Source organism: Camellia sinensis, chromosome 15 (genome assembly GCF_055761805.1).
Source record: "Camellia sinensis isolate YWXY chromosome 15, ASM5576180v1, whole genome shotgun sequence".
Taxonomy (NCBI): domain Eukaryota; kingdom Viridiplantae; phylum Streptophyta; class Magnoliopsida; order Ericales; family Theaceae; genus Camellia; species Camellia sinensis.
In genome coordinates this window covers 89,012,348-89,028,956 of record NC_138975.1, presented here as the reverse complement: position 1 = coordinate 89,028,956, position 16,609 = coordinate 89,012,348, and the positions used below count along the sequence as shown (strand labels likewise).

The window sequence follows — 16,609 nt, the reverse complement described above, 5'->3', positions numbered from 1 at the left end:
GTGGTGACCTAAGTAGCATAGACATGGACACGCGACACAACACGGTTTTGCTGATTTGGCGATTTTCAAAACATACAGGACCTGATACGTTTAGTTCGCATTAAAGTTAATACAACAAGAGCACTTAAATACCAAAAAATAAATTAATAAATAAATAATGGACTAAGTAAGCACAAGCATGGACACGCGACACTCCGACATAGCAATTTAAAAACAAAATGCAAGACATAATACACCTAGCACAAGTCAAAATGTATTATATATTAAACATGTGAATAGTTTATTTGAAGGCAATTAAAAAATAAAAATAAATTAAAAATAAAAAAACACAACACTAATTAAAACTAAAAAGTCATATATTTCATAACTTAATTATCAAGATATCATTCACGTGACAACTACATTATAAGGAATGTGTTGGAATATTTAGAATAATATCCCATGATTGATGAATCACAGGTTTAGTGTGATTTGTTTTATTCTTATTTCCTAAGACGTAAATTTATTTCACTAGGGTAAGCCAATTTACACAAATCTTCTGAATGCAAAACAAGTATAGAACATTGACATACATGTGATGTATTCATCTTATAAATATATCAAAACATATTTAGAGTACACAAGTTGCATTCCAAAACATTATATTAGTATGAAGAGATTAATCGCATAGATCGTGTTCAGAGGATTCGAGAAGTGTCATCGAAGTGTTAGCAAAGTGTCAGTCAAGAGTCTGATATTATGAATTTCAATTTTTAAGACGGCGAAAAAGTTGGAGACACGCTTTTAGGAGTGTATGCAAAATGTTGGTGTCCAACACAACATGCTTTATAGAAGCGTCCATGCTTCTTAGGCGGTGGCTCTAGATGGGGTGTTAGTAGGCTGGCAGTGGTTCGATTTGGTTCTATTCTACATTTGCTACAATCAGTTTTTCTGGTGTTGTAGAGTTGTCCAAAGGAGAGATTTTTGCCGTGGTAATGGGGTTACCGCTGCACACACCAGTGATACTGGTGTTCATGTGGTGGTGGGATGGTAGAGGTGTTGACTGGTGACTAAGGGGATGGGTCAATGCTAGTTGGCACAGGGGAACACATGTAGATTAATGACAGGTGCAAAGTTTTGTATTTTTCATATATTTTACTAAAAGTAACAGGTATTGTTGGAGAAAAAAATATGAGAGCAATAAAATCATGATTTCCATCAAGACAGTCTCCTGTCATAGTCTGACAAGGGAAATAGTGTAATTTTGCTTCTGTGGAAACAGACAGAAATAAAGGCAAACCTCAAGGGAGATCATTGTAAATTTGTAATTCACCCAAAAATAAAACATAACAATGTAGAAGCTTTACTTGTTTCAGAAGCTCTGATTCTGTTGAATATGGAGACCACTGCAACAGCATGGAAAGATTAGACATGAAATGTTCTTTACCATACGGGTGTAAGGTTTCAAATCTGCTAGTAAATGTATTGAATTCAAAATCCACCTGCAACATACACATGAAGTTGAGAACTTAAGCATGTAATGTATGGTAATCAATTTAGGATACTAAGAATATCCAGCAGCTTAAAACATAACAAAAATAGGCAATAACTGATAACAGTCAACACAGGTTTATGACCTAATTCACCATACTCCAACCAGCAATAAGGGAATTTTGATCTCTAAAACAGGTTGCCAGTATTACATCTATGTCATGTACACGGAGCAACAAAAATACAATTAATTATCACACAGGAACCATTATAAATAACCCTAACTAATAATAAGTTTCCTAAACAATTCTTCACCAAACTGACATAGGTTGTTCTATTAAAGCAAATTAGCATTTAAATAACATTTGCTATGCATGGACCAACCAAACAGCAAGGCATACTCACCATGGGAACTACTATTCTGTCATGGCCTGTTTGCGTCAGAAATGTATATGACAGAAGACCAATGCTTTGGGTTAACTTCCTGACCATGAGATAATAGCAAGGAGATCAAAAGATTAAATAAACAACAATATGACGAGGAAAACTAAGTTATTAATTCAGACAGAATAGAACTGATGTTGTCTTCGAATATAAACCAATTTTAATTACCATACTTCTTATAGAATACTGGCATGCTAAATTTTATCCATGACGATTCAGACACAACTAATTTACCCAAAAGCCCAACAGGGGGTTGGGGGGAGAGGGATAGAGAGGTAGAGATATAATAAAACATGCAAGAGAAGTCACGGACTCAGCAAAGCAGTCTTGCATAAGCATGTTACAAAATTCATTGATACTCGATTGTCTGTTTGATAGCTATCTGAAACAAGAGGATATGAGGAAAGACAATGCCACAGATGAAACAACTTTTTTTTTTGGAAGATCATTCTACCTTTGCATTGATTCTTTCCAAGAACAACATGAAATCTTGAAGCATGTATCATCTCATATTCTTTGCAGTTCAACTGAGTTTCAAGTACAAGCTACAATGTGGTGTGTCTCAATACGTTCACTAGTATTTTCTTCTTCCTTTTTCCTTTTGTCAGAAACCCGAAAACATCTTACCCCCAGTACCCTACTCCTAGTTGGTATCAAGGACAACGATGGGGAACATAAGCAGAAAGGTTCAATGAAGTTGGTGACATCGCCTGTCTATACAATTTTGGGACTCGATCTGGAATGTTGATTATAAGGAGCTTTCTTTTCACTCTATTTCTTTTCTTCTTCTTTTTTTTTTTTTTTTTTTTTAACAACTCTTATTGCTTTTGTGAGAGTTTTTATTGTAGGATTGACTTTTTTGCAAACAAATCAGTAAAATGTAGTTTGTTGAGAATCATCAAATGTTGGATGATGGCAACACAATAGAAGAACTAATGATGAAAAAGAAGAGATTATTTAATTATTATCCTTTTTTTATAGTTGGGTCTCAGTTAACATTGATCCATCCCTTTTAACCAATTTTTAAATTTTGTTGAGGTCGTTAAGTATAACTGATATAGATCTCCGTTTTTGTTTGCATCCCCTTGGTATATATCTTTTACTTTAAAAAAAAAAATGTTCGATATGATCGGCACCAATTCTCCATTTTCAACATGAGCAATCATGCATAAATAGCCAGGTATCTAACAAAGGGAATACAAGTATTAAATGGTTAATTGACTCAGAGTATGCAATGCACAATCTATCTTCCTCATCTTCTTTTTTCCTTTCCAATTTTAGATAATTTTCCTTCCATTTGCTAATGGAGCCATATGAAAAACAATAGACTAATACACGTAAATCAAGATTGAACCAGATGCAAAATTTATGGTTAGTCTATCCCCATTCAACCCATTGACCAGTTCAAAATTTTAAGTGACTATAAATTATGGCTCTGGTTTTCAAAAGAGTGACAGTACGTTGACATTCATATCCAAACCAACAGCTCAACAAATTCCCAAATTCAACCATCGAGCATTGGTTGAAACCTTAGTGCAAACATGCTGAAAATTAGTGCATACTGGGGAGAAATCACAGAGACCCATAATCTATGAGGTTGGCGAAAAGGGATCAGAATACAGAGGGCCCAAGTCAAATTTCATCTGCATAACAAAATCTTCTGCAAAGGATTGCAGCGTTTTTTATCCTTGATTTCAAATTTAAGAAATTTCTCAAGACCACCAAATAGCACTCTTTGGGATAAAATAAAATTATAAAAAAATAAAACTAAAAACTACAACACACGAATACCTCATGGTCTCCAATCACAACAAAAGTGGGTAAACATAATTTACGGTTCCAAGTTATCATGAATCACTTGAGCCAGAATTTCTTTCATTTATAGGTGTTTGTGTGTAAGCACAGAAATATTAATACATGTAAGTGACAGTTATATTAAAGCATTTGTTTGAGTGAGCAGATAGATTCATTACAACCATATGTGAACTATAGAGCATTGCATCCACTATGGTATTAGAGATGCTAAAATCATTGACCAGGATAAAGAACAGAAAGCAGAAAAAATTGCGAACAAATCAGCAGAACAGCAAAAACAGAAATTTGGTTTAAAGAAAATAAATGACTTCATTGTTGGACTCAAACCTTTCCGAGCCTTCCTTCGAATGGCGACTAAAAACAATAACATCTGCCCCAAGTCTCATAGAGCTGGTCTTGAAGCCATTTCCATCTGAAAGGCTACACAAGTCAGCCACCTAACATTAAAAGAGAAAACAGTCGAATTTGCAAAATGAGCCCATGGTCCATACACTGTCCAATAGCCGATTTTGACTTCTTATCTGAAAAGCCAAAACTCAAACAACGCCGCATTGCTTCTGAGTCCATTCCACCACCGTCATCTGATTGTGAAGCATAAAGTTTCAAATGACAAAATTTACATAAAAATTGGGAAATGATATTCACACTCCCCTTTTAGCCTCCCACACTCTTTGTTCTTTATTTTATTTTATTTCATTTTTTTTGGTCATCTTGGCTCTCACAAGGGAAGCATGACAGATTAAAAGGGGAGTACGAATATAATTTCCCTAAAAATTTAAAGAAGGGTGATAATGTCAATAAGAAGAGTTCAAAATCATATTAACTATCAGGTACCTCGAATTAACAATGCTGGGCATCCATCCCTCGGATTTGAGGTTTTATCTACAATGACAAAGGTGGCCCCGTTTTGAATCTATCAAATGGAATAAACAAGGAATACAAAACATAAAAACAAGTCATCATACTTGGCATAAAAAATTAGGCATGTAATTTTCCATTGATGAACATTAAAGTTAAATATTAACCTTCATGATGCCAACTAAGAAGCCAATTTATGTGGTGAGAGTCAATCTAACTAACAATCTAATTCCTTTGACGTCACAATTTCAATTTTGGATTAAGTGATATGCATCTGGAGGTGAGAGCACACCTATCCATTATGCTCTCTACCCCACCCCATCTATTCCTTCCTTCATCTAGTTCCTTACCACTCACCACCCATTTTGTGTTAATATATGGGGTTTCAACTGGATGAATGAGTTGCAAAGACTGGAATATTTGAGATGACTATTTCTACCTTCATTACATCAATCAAGCAATTCTTGGAGAAAGAGAGAGGGGGGGGGGGGGGGGGGGGGGGGAGGAGAAATGAAAAACCCACACAACCAATTAAGTAGTACAGAAGGAGCAGGAAGTTAAAGTATGTAGCAACATCTTTATTCAATTAAAGAAACTAGTTAGTTAAAACCAGCAGCTTGACAGCCTTGCAACATCCCTCCATGTACCAAATTAGGGTTGCTCTGGTTTAGTGCCCTTTAATGGCTCTTACAACATGTTAATTTGTCCCTTAGTTCTGTTCACTGCTTGGCTTAATGAGCGATGGACAATAGTCTTTCCGAATTTCCACCTTTCAACTCTATCATTGCTTTTCAAATAAACATTAATGACGAGTCACACTTAAGACCAAAAACACAGATAAAGCCAAAAAGGTAAAAGACATTAATAACCAAGCTATGCTACTAATTAAGAGAAAACCTAGGTTCCAAGGCACACTATTGCTTAATAGAGAACCATTCACAAATTTTAAAAAAGTAAATGCTTTACAAATACTGGCATAGTAATAGTGGTTTGCTGAGTTGGTTTTGCTCTCTACCTTCTCATGGGGGGACGCAAACAAGAGAGGTCAACTAGAGTGGAAGCCAAACAACGGGGCTGAGAATTTGTGATCGTTAGGATCACTTCTAGACGTAAAATTGGAAAACATGATAATATTCATACTAATAATTTTTGGACCAGTTTTTGAGCCCTTGACTTACCAATAATATTTGGATTGCTTCTGGGCTTAAAAGTGAAAAATATGATAGCTATGAAGCACGGACACTTCAAAATAGGTGTTGTAGCGGTGTCGGACACAGGGACACGTACGGGACATACCAAATGGTGTGTCCCTTTAATTTATTTATTTTTTTGTTGCAAGGAACACGGCGGGGATACGCATGCTCAAATATGAATAATATATTAATTTGTTTAAATATAGTGGTTTATATATATATATATTGAATTAATGTTAGGTTTTATTAATTTTGATTATTTGATAACATAATATTAATCTATATAGCAAATACATATAATAAAAATAATAATAATTTGTCGTGTCCCCCCGCCACGTCTGTGTCCTTGTTTTTTTGAAATCACCGTGTCCCATGTTCGGTGTCTGTATCCGTGTCCGTATCCGTGCTTCATAGTACGATAATATTCATACCAATAATCTTTGGATCAATTTTTGGACCTTTACCAATAATATTTGGATTGATTTTGGACTTAAAATTGGAAAACAAAATTATATTCATACCAATAATCCTGGACTGGTTTCCAAGCCTTTAACTGACAATAATGGCAAAAGAGTAAAGTTAAAGGGCATTGATCCATAATCTAAGCTACTGAGTACTACCAGCTAAAAGAGGGCTAGGTATTTAACATCAGTGATCATGTCAAAGAACAAAAAGAAAAAAACACCTTCAACATCAATGCTCAAGAGAGAGAGAGAGTGAGAGAGAGAGAAGAAAACAATAAAATTTAACCCTAAATTTTGAAATTAACATCAATTCCAAACTTCTGTCCAATTCTGTTAATTAAAACTAACAAAGAAGGGTTAATTTAGTCAATTCACGCACATCCTCATGGATACTATTGTGAGTTCAATGGCCTTCTCCATTTCCCTTTCGTAGCTCCACCACTGTGCAAGGTTTTAAAAAACGACTACAACTGTTACGTAACGGTTGTGGTGGTTACTGTCACCCATTACGGCCACTATAGCGGTGTGAAAGAAATTCACAACCGTAATGGCTGCCACCGTTAAGTAAAGGCCATAACGGCTGTTACATTGCCGCTATGGCACCATTACAGCCGTTCCGACCGTTACGCTTCTATTTCTAAGAAAAAATAATATTTTAATAAATATTGTATATAATGATTCTTCTTTTTTTCCTGAACTTACGTAAAAATCTTATATGTATATGTTTTAAATGTCTAATATTCAAGTTCTACAAAATTTGATTACTGTTTCACTTAATTAGATTTGAATATTAATTTATATCTATTTCTCTTATGTTAAATTTATTGAACAAAATCTAGCTTTCATGTTATGTACTTTTTATATTATTCTGTTGACATTTTGTATTTAAACTTATGTTTATGAGATATTATTTTTAATTTTAAACATACTTCATTTTTTTTCTTATCAAATTGCAAGTTATCCATAAGTATAATTAGTAAAGCAAAGAAAATTGAGTAAATTCAACAATAGAAAAATTCTCCATAACGACTTAAAATTAATATAAAATTAGTATATATATATTGGATCATGTTTTAAAACTAAACAAAAATACTAAAAATCATTTTGAACCTTACTAAATGTGAATATGAAATAAAAACAGTGTATCGTCATGTTTTCTTAAAGTTGAGAGAAAAATTAAAAAATTCACGGTTTCGGTTGCCAGCACCGTTACGCTATGCCATTACACCCCACAACCGCGTCAATGCTACCATTACTATTACGGTAACCACCACCGTTATTTAAAACCTTGCCACTGTGCCACCACCACCACCCCCCTTCGTTCCTATTCCCCAACCACCATCAGCCCCTTCTTCCTCTTCCCAATCACCACCACCACTGAAGTGAGCTAGCAGAAGAAGGAAAGGAAATGCATAAAAAAAAAAAATTACAAGTTGAGAAAAATGAAAAAGATAAATTGACAAAAATATCCTATCTCTGTTAGTTTTAATTGAAGGGAATGAATGGATGGTTCAAAATTGACATCAGGTTCATAAATTAGAGTTTAATTTAAAAATTTTAAAACCATATGGTTTAAATTGTTATAAGGGTCAAACTAGATGTTTACTTTGTAATTTTCCCTCCTTCTACGAGTGGACTTCTATCTCAGTTGAAAACTTCTAAAACGTCTCTCTCAACTTTATTAAGGAATTTGAATGTAATTTCTATGCAGATCAGTTGCAAGACTGAATCAACACAGCATCACAGAATCGCACGGAGAACTAAAATAACAAAGTGAACAACTAAAAATTTTGGACAAAAACTTACCTCATCAACAGCATTATCAAGCAACTCTGCTATGGCTGCAAACATGAGGCCAAAAGTAAAGATGGCATCAGAGATTGTAACAGTTCCAAAATGCAAAACATTCAAACTGCTAGAATTGCGGGGTGAATAGGATATAATCAGGGTAAATATAGTAAGCAGGACATACCACCAAAAGCCCATTTATGTGAAGTGGCATTTGAATGAAGGAACCTGGGGTGAATATGTAGATAACTACTGCCATCTGTTAGAAAGAGACAAAAATGTAAGGGTCAAAATGGAGCATGCAAAAAGACCACAGCAAACATCCACCCTGGAAAGTGAATTGTTTTGGTCCGTGGAATGAGAACGGGAATGCCAGTTGCTCTAAAATGTGGTACGAGGTTTGTGGTCTAAGTCGCAGCCACGGTGTGTCCTTCACACCTGCGGTCTGTCTGTCTATAAAAGTATCCAAAAGCTGAAAATATGTTTTTTTTTTTTTTTGTTCATCTTCTTTCTCTCTCCTCTGGATGCCATTTTTGACTCATTTAAGCTTTCAAACTTGGGTTTCATCTATATTTACCCATTTTTTATCCCTAGTTCCATATACCAAAATGTAGAGGGTAGCGAGGGCTTTGTTTTAATCTGAATGGATCGTCTTTTCATCGTCAGTGGATTTTCGACTTGTCTCCTCTTCTCTTCAAGAGGTAGGGTTACATTTCTTTTACTCGATATGAGTTTGGTGGTATATTTGTGGTAATTTTGAGTACAAGGAACCATGTTGTATTTGTTATTATGTTGATTTTGAGAGATATGAATTGTGGGTTAAGGATTTGGTTAAGTTGGGGGTTGATTATCTATAATCTTGCTATCAAACATATTTTATGTATATAAGATTGCATGTGCGTAATTAAGAGTGAAAAAACCCCAATTTGTGGAAAAAAAACCCTAAATGGTGACGTTTTGGGAAGTTATCGGATTACTGGGAAAATCTTTGTTTTGTTTTAAAATTGAGGATTTGGTTGGCCGTGCTTTTGAAACTTTTAGAGTAAAGAGTATCGATTACTCTTTTGAAATGTTGAGGTGATTGAAAAGCTATATAGGTTTTAGAAATTTGACGTAAGGGGTTGGATATTGATTATTCAAATATTGGGATTGTATATCTATGTTGTCATCTTTTAAATTCTTGCATTAGAGATATCTCTATTGGTGGAGGATAGCATTGTCATGTATTAGAAATTGCATGTCACTAGGCAATTGAATCATTATAAAATCATACATTTCATTATGCATATCATGAATTTGGAAGCTTGACACTTTATGTTTTGGAAAAGTTGTTTTGAAACACTTATATCATTTTGAAGAAATGAGTGAATACCATGTGGAATCTAGTTAGGGAGTGTGGTTGTGATTAATTAAGTTGGCATTTGTATCCTTGGTGAAAGTCCAAAAGCCCGTGCCGTTAGGATGCCTTCCTTCCGGATAGTACCGGTGAAGTGGCAATAATAATGCTTTATAGCCTACGTTTACATGGGTCCCGATCTCACTGGTGAAATTCCAATGAATTGGAAATGGTATTGCTTTTATAGCCTGCTTTTATGCGCGTACCTAGAGATTCCCAATGTTTGTATTTACCGTCCTATTTTTTATTTTAAAGGAACGAATAATGAATTTATGATTTGGATAAACTGGAAATGCAAAGCAATGTATTTGCTAGTTGGATTATGATTCAAGAAAGTGTTTTTGGAAAATGGTTTAACCAAACAAGGGATGGTCATAAATAGAAAATGTTTTGAACAAATGAAAAGTTTTGATGATTTGGAAATGTTTTATTTGAGCAGTAGCATGTGTTTGAAAAACACATTGAGCATATTATACATATAGCATCATAATCATCTATGCTAGTGGAGTTGTGTCTAGTCTTTGAAATGTACTCTACTGGACTTTATGCTCAGCCTACGTGGCTGAAATATTTTTCAGGTGTGATGATATGTTTGAATATGGGATGATGAGGCAATGGTATTTGTTGGAGCTAAAGTGGAATTGCTCTATTACCTGCAAGCCTTGGGCCATTTGTTTAATAGACCGAGTGCCATTCTTGTAAGGGTTACACCCTTTATATATGATATAAACCTGCGGGCATTTCAGTTAAGTATGATATCACTGTATATTGAATGTAGGGTGTATGTAATCGGATGAACTCATGTAATGTTTGATTTTATTGTATTCATTCGCATGAGTGATATTACTTTTCTTACGCCTCTTATCGTCTTTTGTCTACGGGTTGATGGGTTATCCACGTGGGTCGGATCTCCGAAATCCGAGCGTGACATGGACACACCAAAAAGGAAGCAAATATAGCAAATAGACAACAAAAACATGTCATTTATAAAAGTTGTGCAAATTCACTCAAAAGATGCAAAAGAAAGAAAACTAACAGTGACTCCTCAACATCATAGCCATGAAACTAATGTTAGTACACTGAATACATGATCTAGATATGACACTAATGCAAAAACACACAACATGAAACCCTAGAGGTCCAGTAGGCACTAATCATGACATATGAGCATTATAATATGATTTTACACACATCATAAAATACAGCGATAAATATGCCTAATAGTGGGTAAACTGGGCCTATATGCATGACAATCATGTCATGTGACTAAAACTTGTTGGAGATAAGATTATCTTGTCAAAGATATTAGAAGATATGGAAAATATCATAATATATGGAGATCCCATGATTTGTGCTTCCATCATCCTGCCATGGCGAAGGCCTGGGTTGAGATTGAGATACAATCGACTGTGGCGCTTGGCGCTGTACCCTTTAAAGAAATAAAGTTGCGCCTTCACCACTACCTATGGGTTTTGGTGAGATGGTAAGCGCTTGATCATATAAGCCTACCAAACCCTGGGCCTTTTTCTCTCTAGAATGCTTTCACTCCACCTTTTTTGTTATCAAGGTGTTTTTCCCTCTTCCCTGAGTTGACCAATAATTTGATGATGTGGTAAGCAAACTTTGTGATTTTTACTTGTTTCAGGATTGCCAGTGTGTTCAGTCGCATTATTCTATGATACGTTGAGTTTTTCAGCTACTTCTCTACCCTTTTAGGGTCCTTGTGCTAATGTGATAAGCACATATTTGGTTCTTTTTTATTTTTTGGGCTACCGGTGTGTTCGATAGCATTCTTTGTGGGATGCCGTTTTTTCGACCTTTTTGTTTGTGGTGATTTGTTGTTGCATTGGCCTTGTTGCTTTCTCTCTCTCGGTTTATTTCTCTTGCTACCATCATCACTAATTCCATGCACGTTTCTCTGTTGCGAGATGTTGAATACTTGCCTATGTTCTTTGAAGTTGTTGATGGAGTTATTACAATTGTTGTGGTCTTTCGGCAACTTTATAGTAGTTGTTTGTACTGATTATCCTATTTTCGAGTTCAAGTTGGACACTTCACTACAACTATTCCGTATTCCAACTTGAGGGGGAATGTTGGTTAAACCAGTTATTGGAGAGAATATAGTGAATGTTATTAGTACATACGCCTCACAAGTAAGATTAGATGAACAGACTAAGAGAGATTTTTTAGACCAAATGGATGAGGCGTTACAGGAGATACCTGTAGGAGAAAACCTAGTTATATGGGGTGATTTCAATGGCCATGTAGGAATAGATAAACTAGGTTATGAGAGGGTGCATGGTGGGTATGATTTTGGTGAGAATTTTAGATTTTGCGTTGGCTGCTAACCTAGTGATGACCAATACTATGTATAAGAAGTGAGAGGAGCATTTGATAACATTTAAGAATTGGTCAATTAGGAGCTAAACAGACTACTTTCTAGAAAGAAAAGTAGCCAAAAACTTGACGACTCTTAAAGAATTGGTATGCCAAGAGGACAGACATACAAGATAAGGAGAAAACAGGATAACCTGAGGGTGTGGAACCCATGACTGATTTCACTTGTGACTCTGCTTGCAGACATTATGGTATCCTTTTGTTGTCCCCGCCAAGTCAGTTCCTGAAATGAAACTCAAGACTTTGATGGAGCTTGAGTTTCTCAGGGTTTATTTGATGTTGTAAATACAACCGTCAGTGAAGTGACACGGGGGATGCATTTGACACTGTACTTTCAATGGCTTTCTTTAAAATGTTTCAAGCATCCTCCTCACTCTTGAGCAAGAGCATTGACAAGCTGCATAGTCTTGCTTGTGTACAATATGAATGTTGTGTATGGTTGAGGTGTGGGCATGGAAGGCGATGGCCGGCGGTGAAGTGGCTGGTGAGATGGTTGTGGGTGAGATGTGTATGGAGAAATTGTGAGATGTGTGGGTGAGATGGCAATTTTGTTAAAGGATAAAATTGTGATTCTAAAAAAATTCATTAAGTGTGTGGAGTAAGGAAACTTTGTGTGTGGAAATAGAATTACCCTTGAAGTGTGTGATGTATGCTCTAAGCACTCAACAACAGCCTCTGACATAATGAGGATTTTGAATTAGGGTTTGAGGGCATGTGTGGCAGCAGTTTGGCTCTCAAAAATCTCTCCAAAAAGGTTCTCTTCTTTGCTAATGAGAGGAGTGGTGTATTTATAGGCCCCATATACTTGTTAAGCAAGTACATATTCTTGGTATGCAAGGCACACCTTGTATCTATATTGCAATCCCATAGATGTCACTACCATAATCGTTTTGGAAACAAAATCTCGCAAAACTTGGTCTACAAACGTACAGGAAAGAATGTACGACCGCAGGTTTGTGATGTGCGGCCACATGTTTCCCTGGAACTCCAAAAATTCTGGGTCCAACCCGCAGGTACAGGACCTACAGATTCACCCTGTTTGTGTGGCCACAGGTTTTCTCAAGTGGGCCCCACTTTGCTTCATGCTGCAGTCCACTTTCCGAGCAATTTTGTTTGCATTTCATGCACTTAACCAATTCTGAGTCAATTTTTGGAATTAAAGCCTAATTTGATCGCCAATCAAAACCTAAAATTGATCAATGTGTGAACTGATTTCCCACATTCCTTTTTGAAAACATTTGTTTTGGCTAAGGTTGAGAACAATTTTGCAAACTTTGGGCTTCATGTACGAAAATGGCGGCCCATTAAGCCCATTAGCCGTTCAATAGTGTTGTCGCAATGAATTGGGTATCAATCTCATCATTGGGAAGCCCCCGGAATGACAAAAACTTATGGCTAGTCAAAATGGATGTCTACAGTAGGGTATTTTTTAAAATTTTTAGAAAAGAAAAAAACAACAATAAAACTAAAAGATTGGAGACGAAAATGCAAGAAAGTGCATACTTTGGAGACTAAAATGAAACAAAAGGCAGATTTTATGAACAAAAAATGCTACAAAATGTATACTTCAAGACCATGTATGCATTTGGTCATTTTGATTTTGTTGTATGTAAAATTTTAAAATAACCCATCTTCAGGTTACTGATTTTAATTTTAAATGCCGCCTAAGGGCTAAAGTATAACAACTGGGACTGAAATAGAACAATTAAGTACACTGCAGAACATTAGTGTAATTAATCCTAAAATTTTTGGTAGCAGAATATACCTTTAATGATAGATTTAGAAACACCCCCCTCGTCATAGTTTCCAGATTTCCAAAATTGCCGGCAGACCGGTGCAGAACAAATAGGCGAAGCAGAAGAAAGGTTCGTATCATCAATTCGAGACCGCTGTTGATCCAATATACTGGTGTTACTTTGCCCAGTGCTGAAACCATCAGAGCTTCGATTTTCCTCAGATTTTAGGGTTTTTGACTTGTAATGAGCTTTATTGTACTCTTTTTGTTGCATTGAAAACCTAGACAAACAATTCCACCACCAATTCAACAGCTTTCACGCATTCACTTGTTCAAGTTCATAATCGCTACAAAAGTAATTCAATGTTTGCAGAGCTAATCTTAAATACGAATTAGAAGACAAATGCACAAATAAATGGGTCACCAAATAGCTGAAGAATCAAAAACCCTAATCATTAACAAAGAAAAAAGAAAAAAGGAAAAAGGGTTTTTCTTCTCACAAAGATGATACCATCACACATGCAAAAGTTACAAGTTTTTGAATTTTCAGGCAGCTACAGAGAAGCCAGTATGAACACAAATTTTACAAAGATTTTACAAGAAACTTTATATTTTGTCACCCAGATCTATAATGCTATGTTGGGATGGACAGATCTATAGTGCTATGTTTGGATGGAGTGATTTGGTGAGAAAAGAAAAGACATAGAGTGATATGTATTTTTTTTACTTGTTTGGATAACTTAAATTGAAAGAAATGGAGAGAAATTTATTTCTCTTATAAGTCTCATTTTCAATCTTTTCAAAAGTGGAGAGATTGAGAGAGAAAATAAACTATTATTTTCATAATATCAATTTTGCCCTTATAAAAATAAAAGAAATAAAACTATTGAAAATATAAAAAAACTATTTTGGTAATATAACATAAAATAATTTCTTTTCTTTTCTCTTAATGAAATCTAACCAAACAAGAATGAGAAAAATCACAATCATTTATTTTCTTTTATTTCTTCCTTATCCAAACAAAAAGGAGAGAAATTATAATCATTTCTTTTCTTTTGTTTTTTCTTATAACTTAAGTAATCTTTTCTTTTTTTTTCTCTCCTAAGTTCCCGAACATACTGTAAAATAATATTAAAAAGAGACTAATAAAAATAAAAAGAAAAACAAAAATGTAGAACTGGTGAATTTGAACACACTACCCAAAATTTAAAAGATAAAATAAAATCAGATCAAACCCACTAAAAATAAAAACATAATGGTTCTAAAAATTGGTTAAAAATGGTTTGTTAAGATGAATCATTCATCAATATACAAATAAAAACACCATTTTAGTGTTCTTTCACAAATATTAGTTTCAAAATATATATATATATATATATCAATTTAAAATAAATTAAAAGTAACCTGCTATAAGTATGAAAACAAGAATTAGTAATTTAAAAACTTCTCCACCCCACTACAATGCATTTTTGCATGAGGTTTTTATACACGAAAACTGTCTAATATAAGTTAAAAAACAAAAATGTGAAAAAGCAGAGAGAAGGGGAAGCAAAGGAATGCAGAGTTAACCAGTAGGAAGGAAAACCAGAGAGAAGGGGAAGCACTGAAGCATTAATAAACAAATATGAAAGAAAACGGAGACCGTGAAGGATAAAAAGAAGAAGAAGATCGTTGGCATTGAAGAGTGATTTATTTTTTAACTCAAATTTTTTTGAGTTTTTTTGTTTTGTTGTATTTCGCTTTTTAGCAAAAATTTTTAATATTTTCAATAAATTTTTTATTTTTTAGATGTGTCTAATATGGAAAATTTACCTATAAAAAAAGAAAAATCGAAAAAGAAAAGAAAGCATGGTTCAACTCCTTAATTTAGGGATGTGTTCCCTTGTCCCCTATTACACTAACCAAGCCAATTAAGCCTCCGTTTGGGAAGTGAGTTGGTTTTTTGGCTTTTTGATTTTTTTGGCTATTTTAGCCTGGGCTAAAAAGCTTGGTTTGGGAAGGACTTTTGGCTTTTTGGCATTTTTGACTTTTTTTGTGAGAGAAAAGTGTAATGATTATGGGTTGGAAACGATATTTTGTTTTTTGTAGCTAAAATAACCTATTTTGTCTTTTGTGGCTAAAATAGCCAAAAAAGCCCCAAACTCTTCTTGCCAAACGAACCCTAAATCCGTAATTAAGCAAGTTTAAGAGCCTAAATTGTCTTTCATTTCATTTCATTCCATTCCATTCTATTCCAATCAATTTGTCAAGAAAAAAGAGATAATTTTTCAAGAAAAACGATTTGAAAACAAGTATGGCAAAACCCTAATTACATGGATATGACTTCCAAACATGTATTTTATATCAAATAATCACATATCGCTAACAAATCTTTCCATTCTATTCCAATCAATTTGTCAAGAAAAAAGAGATAATTTTTCAAGAAAAAAGATTTGAAAACAAGTATGGCAAAACCCTAATTACATGGATATGACTTCCAAACATGCATTTTATATCAAATAATCACATATCGCTAACAAATCTTCCGAAAAATGTAATCATATTGAGTATAGTAAGTAAATCATGGCAATATTCCAAGGATGAATAACATTGTGTGGGGTGCACATCAGCCACTGCTGTGCAGCTATTTGGGCCATTTTCGGGTTCATTTTGATAATCCGAACTGTTCATATTTTAGAATACATCAAATAGAATATACCTGTAAAAAATCAAGTTAATCGGATATCGTTTACTCATTCATCCACTCACGTTGTATTTATTTTAATACTTTAAATAACAATTGTTATTTATTTTTGTAGATACAAATGTGAGTGGATGAATGGGTAAATGATATTCGATTAACTTGATTTTTTACAGGTATGTTCTACTTGATGTATTCTAAAATGTGAACGGTTCGGATTATCAAAATGGACCCTAAAAAAGGCCCAAATGGCTGCTGTGCACCCCCGCACAATAGCCACCCCAATTCCTTTAATTTGAATACTTGCATATTTTATAAAGATTTGATTTAGGATAATCTTCCTACAAAAAGAGATAATTTTTCAAGAAA

General features: G+C 34.6%; 1 protein-coding gene across 5 annotated transcripts in view; it reads right to left on the bottom strand.

Moving 5' to 3' along the window:
* LOC114270765 (protein MICRORCHIDIA 6) overlaps positions 1 to 14,268 on the bottom strand; it is a 32,795-nt gene extending 18,527 nt beyond the window's left edge. Inside the window, exons 1-9 of one of the 5 annotated variants that reach the window (XM_028212351.2) lie at positions 14,181 to 14,268; positions 13,591 to 13,841; positions 8,217 to 8,291; positions 8,051 to 8,085; positions 4,564 to 4,642; positions 4,221 to 4,310; positions 4,057 to 4,141; positions 1,876 to 1,954; positions 1,347 to 1,481 (exon numbers count right to left, since the gene is read on the bottom strand). In XM_028212351.2, coding sequence (XP_028068152.1) covers positions 1,347 to 1,481; positions 1,876 to 1,954; positions 4,057 to 4,141; positions 4,221 to 4,310; positions 4,564 to 4,642; positions 8,051 to 8,085; positions 8,217 to 8,291; positions 13,591 to 13,834 — 822 coding nt within the window. In that variant the 5' untranslated portion in view covers positions 13,835 to 13,841; positions 14,181 to 14,268. Of the gene's footprint in view, positions 1 to 1,346; positions 1,482 to 1,875; positions 1,955 to 4,056; positions 4,142 to 4,220; positions 4,311 to 4,563; positions 4,643 to 8,050; positions 8,086 to 8,216; positions 8,292 to 13,590; positions 13,908 to 14,060 lie in introns of all 5 variants that reach the window. The other 4 variants (XM_028212349.2, XM_028212347.2, XM_028212350.2 and 1 more) reach the window with 4 other exon arrangements.
* Between the last annotated feature and the right edge of the window lie 2,341 nt (positions 14,269 to 16,609).